Consider the following 9,788-nt stretch of genomic DNA (forward strand, 5'->3'; position numbering starts at 1 on the left):
AAGAAATCTGGAATGAGTTTAAGTACCGGAGAGAGAGAGAGAAAATCAGAAATCTGAAAAAAACATCTTGGTACTTTGAACCTTCTAGAAAGATCAAATATTAATGTCCTTGTCTGAATTTCTGAATTTTTGAATTTTTGAATTTTTGAGAATTAGGATTTTTGAATTTTCGAAATTTAGAATTTTAGATTTTTTTAATTTTTGAAACTTCTAAATTTTTGAATTTTTGAATTTTAGAATTTTGAAATTTAAAAAATTTTTAAATTTAGAATTTTTGAATTTTTGAAAATTTTTGAATTTTTGAAATTTTTGAAGTTTTTGAAATTTTGAAAATTTTCGAATTTCATAAACTTGTAAAGTCAACTTTTTGACCAGTGGGTACCACCACGAAAACTACAGTAATCCAAAGTTGTGCTCAAAACATGTCATGTTTATACTCGTTTTGAAGCACTCAACAAGCCAATTCCAAACATTAAAAGAGTTTGAAGGCTTAGTAAAATTCGGGAAAGTTAATTCGGGAAAGTTTTAAACGAAAAATGAAAAAAAAAATCGTTAAAAAAAATAGAAAACCTGGAAAAATGAAAAATTCAAAACTTCAGAATTTCAGAATCTGAAAATTGGAAATTTGGGATTCCGCAATCTCTGAGAAAATAACCAATTTTTTTCTGGAAATTCAAATCTTCCGAAAAAACTTTAATGATGGAAAAATTCGAATAGAATCGAAAACCGAACGAGCAAACAGGGCAGCTGATATTTCTTTTTTTTTCAGTGTCATGAAATAAAATAAAATGAAAAAACGAAGGAGAAAAAAGTAGACGACGTGCTGAAAAACAAATGAAAACGAAAATCGACTTTTAATCTCCCAGAATTTCGTTTTTTTTTGAATTTTTTTTTGTTTTCTTTTTCGGATTTTCCGGTTGAATTCTATTCCAATTTGAGTCCTCAAACTAGAATCTTCTAGAATTTGCCGATGAATTCAACTGGAATGATTTTATCAATTTTTTTCATACTGATGATTTCGTCTTCCCGGAATCCTATTGGTTATCACGGATTTTAGACTTTTCGAATTTCCTAGAATTTTTTTTAAATTTTGAAAGTTATCTTGAAATCCCCAAAACTCACCAGATTATTCGCAAATTCTAAACATTCTAAAAAAATCGGCATTTTTCGAGTAGAGAGCTTCAAAATAAGCTCAAACACGAGTATGCTCCTTTAAATACAAAATTTCACCGTGAAGGCGCAAAGGGGGTCAAAAAATCAAATTGAAGGAAAGTAGGTCACAACTATACTCATTTTGAAGATCTTATCGAGCTAAATTCATATATCTAAAATTATATCAAAAATTGTAAAAAATGTCAAAGTTACGGAATGGACAAATTTGTCGCTAATTTTCACTCAAATATTTTCGAATTACAACTCGTGCATTTTTCAATCTTTTTTCATGGAACTTAAAAATTTGAATTCTTTGTGTTTAAAACTTTAAAAGAAGTATAAACACGGCTATGTTCCTTTAAATTTGGAATTTCAGACTTTAAAGGCGCATAGGGGTGAAAAAAATCAAATTCAAGGAAAGTAGGTCATGATTATACTCATTTTAAAGGTGGGGGGACAGGAGATTTTTCGTAGTTTTTTTGTAGCTAGAGTATGCATTCTACCGTCACGGTGTACAACGCTTAATGTCACTCTGCGTACAGCTGTCGTCCTCGCCTTTATGTATGCAATCGGGCGCGCGCTTTCTCTTTGCCCGCGTGGCTCAGTCGGTAGCGGCGCCGCACCCTCAATCATCGCCCTCACAAGTTCAACTCCTCGAGAGGCATCTTTGAACGGAATTTCGAGAACATTATCTTTTTCATGTCCCCCCACCTTTAAAGCTCTCAAAACAATACATTTAAATGTATGATTCTTGATCTGAAAAACTCAAAATTGCGCTTCAGAAGACATCAGAATTCGAGTTTTTGGAGCTTGTAACTTGGCTCTAGATGGACTAAAATATTTCAAAATTATAAAATTCAGTAGGAAATTTAACACACTAAATGTTACGACAAATTGGGTACAGATGCAGATATAACAATGACCTACTTTCTTTAAATTTGATTTTGGACCTCCCCCCCCCCCTCTATGCGCCTTAAAAGTCTTAGGCTCTAAATTTAAAGGAGCACGCCTACTGTAACCATACACTCTGAAATGTTTTTGAAAACTACAGTAATCCAAATTGCTCAGCTCCTTACCCTTTTTGCCCTCTCTCCACTTTGTTTTGTTCTTTTTCTGTCTTCCCCAATTTCCATTTTCTTCTTCTTTTCTTCTCCTCTCAATCCAATTATAACCACCCCAGTTTTCCCATTTAGAAGCTCTCATCTTTTTCTTCTACTCCCAAAAGAACATGCACTTACATCAGTTAAAACGAGTCCAAAATGGAGAAGAAGAGAAATAGAAATGGAAAGAAAAACAACAAGACATTTCCAACAACATCTTCTTCTTCTTCTTCACTCCGAAATTGGTTTCCTGTGTTGCTCCAGAAGGTGTTGGGGAGTGAAGAAGAAGAAGCCGACGCCTTCTTCTTCTTTCCTCTGGAGCATACAGCATGTTTGCTCATAATAATAGGCGCCCTACCCTTCTTCTTCTTCTTCTTCTTCTTTTTCTTCTCCAGAAATGAGTCGCTGAAGAAGAAGACGCCGGAGAAGAAGAAAAAAGTGGGCGGAGTTTCGAAGGGGTGGAGCCTCCGTTTTTCTTTTCTTAGAGGTCTTTTTTCCGCTGCTCCTTCTTCTTCTTCTTCTTCTTTCTTCTTCTTCTTCCTACTATCTATCAGATCTTCTTCTTCTTCTTCCCGACTTTTCACCACCTTTCCATCCTTTTGTTTGAAAAAATTGGCGCAAAAAAGGTGGAAAATTCCTTTGCCATAAAAGTCTACGAATTTTTGATTCGATTTGAAAAGAGGCGTTGATCCGTAAAAGTGGGAGAGGTGATGTGCTCCAGAATCGTAAATTCTGAATCCCCACCACTTCTTTTTTCCCTATTTAATGAGTTTGAATGTAATTCGAGCACACACTTTAATAGTGTGAAATGATACCCCTGCTCCCTACTAGACATTTCAAATTTGATGATCCCCTGTCAGAAGGGGGTGTCATTTTAATTTATCTATTAGTTTTATGCACAAAAAAAAGAAACTGGCGCGCAAGGGAATTGAACTCCTGACCTCTTGAATGTCGATCATGTCTGTTACCCACTACACCATGGTGACGCATTGTGAGTGTGATCCAACAAGTGGTATAAGAGGCTCTTCTTATACCAACTCGTTTGATCGCGCCTCTTTGCACCCATATGGCCTAGTGGATAACAGAAATGTCTGAGGATCAGAGGCTCGCGAGTTCGATTCTTTTTGGCTCCAAATTCTTTTGATTTCTTTGTTCCTCTAGGAAATCTAACTTCCTTCGTGATTGAGCAATTACTTCACATGATTCTCGACATTTGAAACTTTAAAATGTTTTAAAAATGGTCTAAACCCCAAAATTATTGATTCCGATTCAGTGCTCGATGTGCGGTGAGTGGTAAGATGGACTGGATCGCAAAATGGCGGTGGGAAGTGTACTTCTGGCACTTTGTATGCTCATTCTATCGATCATCACTGTCGTCGGAAATCTTGCGGTTCTACTCTCGTACTATCTGGATAAAAACATTCGACAACCCACCAACTATTTCATTTTCTCATTGGCCATCTCCGATTTGGTGAGTCTTTTTATTATTTTTTCGCTTCATCGTCAAACGACAAAATTTTTTTCGTCGTTTTTCGCTGAAAAGTCCTGATTTGAATCGGAAATTCGAATTAGATCAATGAGAGGAGTGGTCCAGAGGTGTTTGGAGATTTTCGGGAGAGCAATTAGAATAAGGCCGAACCTTTTGGAGACATGGATGTCTAGGAATTACGGGGAGAAAATTTGGTTTTTGTTAAAACGGCAAAACACTGGGGCTACTGGAAACCAGGAATATGCGAAATGGAATTTTGAAAAACCTCAAAATTTTCAAAAATTGCCGAAAACCTAGGCAGAAATTGAGGGTTAAAACTTAAGCGACATTTTCTGATAAATTAATTTTCGCCTTTTTTGTTCGTTTTGTCAGTGTTATTCAGCTTTTCATTCGATTTTCTTCGAAAACGAACAAAAATCGATAAAAATAGGCAAAACATTTTCAGAACGGACTACTGTAGTTTTAAAGGCGCATGTTGTAAATAGCGAAACATTTTAACAAAAATTGGGGAGATTTTCGTTTTATATTGAATTTTTGCCTATTTTTCTCCAGTTTTCTACAACTTTCATAGGGAAAAAAAGAGAAAAATTGCCGAAAAATCGAGAAAAATAAACAAAAAATAAAGTAATCAGTTACTGTGTTTTTAAAGGCGCATGTAATAAAACACAGTGAAAATTCAATTTTTTTTTTGGAAAAATCGACAATTCTCATCGTTTTCTCCATATTTTCCAACTTTTTCATTAAATTTTTCTGCGGTAAAAATTGCCGAAAACTTGAGAAAAATAGGCAAAAATAAAAGTAAAAGATTACTATATTTTCAAAAGCGCATGACAAAAAGTTTGCTTCTTTTTTGAGAGAAAAAGTTTTTAGTGTTTTTAAAAAGGGGGAATTTCGATTTCTAAATTTCCGAAAATTGGAAACAATCGCTTTTTAAGGAACTTCGGCCTTCCGGAAACTATAAGCTGTATTTTTCGAATTTCGCCTATTTTTGGTTTATTTCCGGGAAGCCGTGTAAGTGCGCTCCAATGCGAATACCGTAATCCTACAGTAAAATTAGCGTTGATCTCGAAGCGAAAGTTTCCAATTGAACTGCAACATTTGACAATTCTATACCAATTTTTTTTCTTGACCCCGAAATCCGATATCTGACCTCTACAACCCATATATAGTCATAAGAACATCAATATCCGCCCTCAAAAAAGTTTGACGTTTTTTCCTTGGCTTGTGAAGGAGAAGATGTGTTTTTGGGTGATGTCTCTCGAGACGTTTCGGCCAAAAGTGGTGAAATGACATGCAGAAAAAAGAAAAACGGAGCAACTAGTCCTCCTAGGCCTTCAGAAATACACACTAACTTCTTCTTCTTTTTCTAACGTCTTCTTCTTCTTCTTCTCCAGATGCTCCCCCTTCCCTTTCCACAACCATAATCTTATGTCAGTAGGGCAACGTTTTCGACGTCTTCAGAAGTCGGGTTCTCGGCACGCAGGGTCTGTGCTCTTCCTAACCTAATTTTTTGAACATTCTCCGAAACGGGATGGATATAAGAGGGTGGAGAGAAATAGACGGACTGAATAAAACATTTTTAATGGTCCTGAAGGAAAAGAAGAAGATGAATGAAGGGGAATCGACACAATTAGAAATAGATATTGTAGAAAAAAGTCTGGAAGGTACTTTTAACATCGATCCAATTTATCTCTGTTCCTGTGGAAGATATCAAAAAATGATCGACTAACAAAATGCTTTTGATGATATAATAAGCATTTTATTAGTTTATCTTGTATAGAAATCGAGATAAATTGAGTCAAAGTTAAGAGGTCGGCAGCCGACCGCGTAGCTCAGCCCACAAGCGCTTTTTTAACTTTGACCCAGTTTATCTCGTGTTTATCTCGGTTCCTGTAAAAGATATCAGTAAGTTGTCAACTGATAAAATGTCTTTGATAATAAAATAATCATTTTGTTAATTGACCATTTTTTGTTACCTTGTATAGGAATCAAGATAAATTGAGTCAAAGTTGAGTGGTCGGCAGCCGACCGTGTAGCTCAGCAAGGGCCGATCTTCCAACTTTGACCGAATTTATCTCGGTTTCTGTGAGAGATATCAAAAATGTGTCAACTAGTAAAATGTTTATCAAATTATCATTAACATGTTTTTAGTTGGTCACTTTTTTATACCTTTTACAGGAACCAAAATAAATTGGCTCAAAGTTAGGTGGTCTGTTGCCGACCGCGTTGCTCAGCCGACAAGGGTCGACCTGTCAGAGTGGCGTGATTTCTCAAAAACCGTGTTAGTTATCAAAAAGCTATTCACTACTAAAATAATCATAAAATTTCTCTTATTTAGTCTGTTGACACCTTGTTGGTATTTTTCTAGTTTTTGAGATATGGTCCATGCAAGCAAACTTTCTGCTGTGAAACATTAACCCAATTTATTTCAATTCCGGTGAAAGATATCAGAAAGTGGTCAACGAGCAAAATATTGATATCGTAAAGGCAAACATTTTGTTAGTTGACCATCTTTTGATATCTCTTACAGGAACCGAGATAAAATGAGTAAAAGTTAAAAGCGAGGAGACGCAGAGAAATCAGACATTCTCGTTTCTCTGCGTCTCCTCTCTATCTCCGGATGTTTCTATTTCTGTCTCCAACGTTCCAATGCTCATCGACCACCTTTCCACCTTCACAACACCTTCTTTTCTCAACTGTTTCCTCTTCCGGTATCCTAGAGGAAGAATATGTCTCAAAGATCCCAGATCTTTTGGTTTTTCTCTTCTGAAATGAGATATGGTACTTGGGATCGTGGGAGATTAGATTCCAAAATGAAACTGATGTCTTAAAAGGGACATTGAGAAATAATTTTCTCGAAATTTCGTTCATTAAAGGCTCCCCCTCGAGGAGTTGAACTTGTGGACCCCCACTGGAGGTGCCGCGCCGCTACCAGCTCAGCTATGCTGCCTCTTTAAACTTGAATAACTCGCTTGGTTGAATTTTTACAAAGAACTTGTCAACTACAAAAATGAAGCTCTATTTTTGTTTAATATACTCTGAAATTTTCAGACAATTTGAAAAAGTTCGAAGTACTTTTGTAGGGCCTCAAAAATGACTATTTTTCCATGGTGTCTCTGAAAGAATATTTCTAGTCAACAATTTTTCAGATTAGTACAGTTTCTCTGCGTCTCCCAATTTGTTCTAAAAACCAAATCCTTTATAATACATGTGTATACAAATATTCTGAAGATGTGCTTCTTCTTCTCCTCAAGAGAGAAAAAAGTGGTTGGGATTCGTTCCGTTCTTCAGTGCCTCTTGGCACCCCCTCTCCTCTTTTTCTCCCCTTCCAGTTGAGCCCCATATGATGATTTATGGGTTATGCACAGTAGTTTGTAGAAGAAGAAGAAGAAGGGACGAATGAATTCGGCGAAAAAAGCCTCTCTTCCGATTTAGGTCCTGATTTCCGGTCGGGAAGAGAGAAGTGAACTGATGTATTTCATGTGTGGAGGGAAAACGAGAAGTGGAACAGATTTTTTTTGAAGAGAAGAAGTGACGTGGCATGAGAAAAAATCGAAAATTCAGGTGGACCTGAAAAAAAACAGGGATCAGGTTTCTAGCTTGGAATCGAGATCTAGGACTACAGTTAGAGCCGAATGCTCCAGAAGATATGTGAACTTTGAGCTAAATTATCTCGTCTCCTTCAAAAGATATCAAAAATTTGTCAACTAATAAAATGTTTATCATAGAATTATCAACATTTAGTCAATTTTCAATTTTTTGATATCTTCCTTAGGAGGCGAGATAATTGAGCTCAAAGTTGACGGTTAAGGTGAGCTTCTATTTAAGAAGATATGCTATCTGTTCTTTGAGCTCAATTATCTTGATTTCTATCAGAGATATCAAAAATATGTCGACTGATGAAATATTTTTCATAAAATTGTCAACATTTTATCAATTGACAAATTTTGATATCCCTTACAGTAATCAAGTTAATTGAGCTCGAAGTAAAAGTATGGGGTGGCGGCAGTTGTGGTGATTGAAAAATGTTCCGTCAGTTTCTTTTTTTTCAAAACTACTGTAAAACCAAATATTTTTGTAAATTTGACCCAAAAATTTGATTTATGTTAAGCTCAAAAACAGAAGAGACGCAGAGAAAAACGACACGCTAGCTTCTCTGCGTCTCTTCATTGCGCAGCTTTTGGCGTCAAAAAACCCCGAGCTGTCTACGTTGATCTAATTTGTCTTGTTTGCTGTTAAAGATATCGAAAAACGGTCAACTGATAAAATAATACGTTGAGCGGAAAGTTTTTATAATTTTTAGTCTTTTTTCGAAACAAAATTTATTCAAAGAAAGCGAAATTGAATGTGTGATATATTCACCAAAGGTATCAATGACTTCTTGCCAACGCAATCGAAGTTGAGCGATTTCATTACCATAGAACTCGGGAGAATGGGAAGCGAAAACGTCGTCCAACCACTTTTTAACATCCTTTCTATCATGAAACTTCTGCCTACCAAGAAGATTCTGCAGGGAACGGAACAAAATATATTCGGATAGAGCCAGGTCTGGTGAATACGGTGAATGACAAAAGACATTGGCTCCGAGCATCTGGAGCCTAGAAGAAGTCTTCTGAAGATAATGCCTTCATTGTCCCACCAAATGGGCAACATAACTTTTTCTTGTGAAACTCTCCTTTGGTGTCCGTTTAGGCGGTTTTCTCGGCCGGGACCCATCGTCTTTTTCTACTCGTCACCAGTGATAATATTCTCAACCCAATTGGTTCTACGTTTCATAGTAAGCCGAGAATGTGCCATGTCGCAAAGCAATGGTTTTGTGAATCCGTCAAAAGGTGTCGAGCGAGTTGACCAAACTTTCGCACTCTTCCAGATTCATGAGGACGATCAATTATGATTCTTTGAGGACGGTTATGACCTGGTGTAAGCTCGCGTGACGTTACTCTTGGTTGTTCTTCCAGCGCGCTAGACATATCCTCGTTGAGATCAACACGTGGTCGACCAGATCTTTGAGATCGTAGTTCTCAAAGACTTTTCGCTCAACCCAATACTTGTCATAAAATCAGAAATATTTTGTCAGTTGACAACTTTTTGATATCTCTCACAGGAAACGAGATAAATTTGATCAAAGTTAGAGTACCCTTCTATTAGATTATTAAGGTCACAGGTTGTGTTTTTTATTCAAGTTTGCCACCTTGAGAGCGTTCAAAGTTAGGATCGTTAGTCAAGAAAAAGAGCAGAGATGCCAGACAATATGATTTCTCTGCGTCTCTCATGCAAACCTGAAATAATCCCATTCTTGTCTCAATTCCCCTTCAGGGCAACTCTCTGATCTCATTACCTCAAGATTTCTTTATTCTTCCATCTTCAGAAGACGTGCCACGTCATCAGTCGTCGTGTTGATTTCAAAAAGCGATAAAGATTCCTTCTTCTCACCCGAATCCGGTCGGGCGGCACTAACGTGTTGTTCTAGGAGATACAACATGCTCACACATAGACCAATCACCCGAGATATATTCGCACTGATGAGCACGCAGCGATACGGATAAAATATTGGATAGAAGGCGCTGAAAAAAGACGGGATCTGGAAATTTCTTAAATTTTTTCAAATTTAAAAGTCTCGATTTTTCCTTTTGGCCGGCTAAGCCATCGATCAGCTCCTCATCGCGTCCTCTTCTTGTACGCCAAATGCCTCAACAGCGGTTGTTGCATTGTTTAGCGTAGGCGGGAAGACTACTGTTTGCCGTTCAAGAGGTCAGAGGTTCAATTCCTCTGTGGTGATATCTCTTTTTTAATTTGTTTTTAAGTATGTAAGAATGACAGTAACCCGGTTAGAATCTTGTTCACATCGATTCTGTAGTTTCTCTAGTTTGGATTTGACAACTAGACATCTCCTTCTCTCTATCCGTTCCTGAAAAGTGAGGGGTCATCTGAATTCCTTTTTCGAGTACTTAACATCTTCTGAAGACGTCGTCGTCGTTTGACTATATGGGACAGAAGCAGGAACAACAGAGCAAATGAAATATGCGCAGAAAGAGAGAGAGAGAGAG

At 37.0% G+C, this 9,788-nt stretch overlaps 2 protein-coding genes across 2 annotated transcripts in view; one reads left to right on the forward strand and one right to left on the reverse strand.

The window, feature by feature from the left end:
• Positions 1-587: 587 nt before the first annotated feature.
• CBG17452 lies at positions 588-3,087 on the reverse strand (the record flags this gene model as incomplete). Its single annotated transcript, XM_002641029.1, has 6 exons — positions 588-610; positions 656-823; positions 1,656-1,908; positions 2,080-2,179; positions 2,451-2,904; positions 2,997-3,087. 6 exons carry the CDS (start codon positions 3,085-3,087, stop codon positions 588-590), a joined length of 1,089 nt encoding a protein of 362 aa, XP_002641075.1.
• A 480-nt stretch (positions 3,088-3,567) lies between these two features.
• The window catches only part of Cbr-gar-2, a gene marked incomplete at both ends in the record, with an annotated part of 17,248 nt that continues 11,027 nt past the window's right edge, over positions 3,568-9,788 (forward strand). The window contains one exon of the mRNA XM_045243575.1: positions 3,568-3,723. Coding sequence (XP_045096219.1) covers positions 3,568-3,723 — 156 coding nt within the window. The remainder of the gene's footprint in view (positions 3,724-9,788) is intronic.

This window comes from Caenorhabditis briggsae, assembly GCF_000004555.2.
Source record: "Caenorhabditis briggsae complete genome, chrIII, whole genome shotgun sequence".
NCBI classification, from domain to species: domain Eukaryota; kingdom Metazoa; phylum Nematoda; class Chromadorea; order Rhabditida; family Rhabditidae; genus Caenorhabditis; species Caenorhabditis briggsae.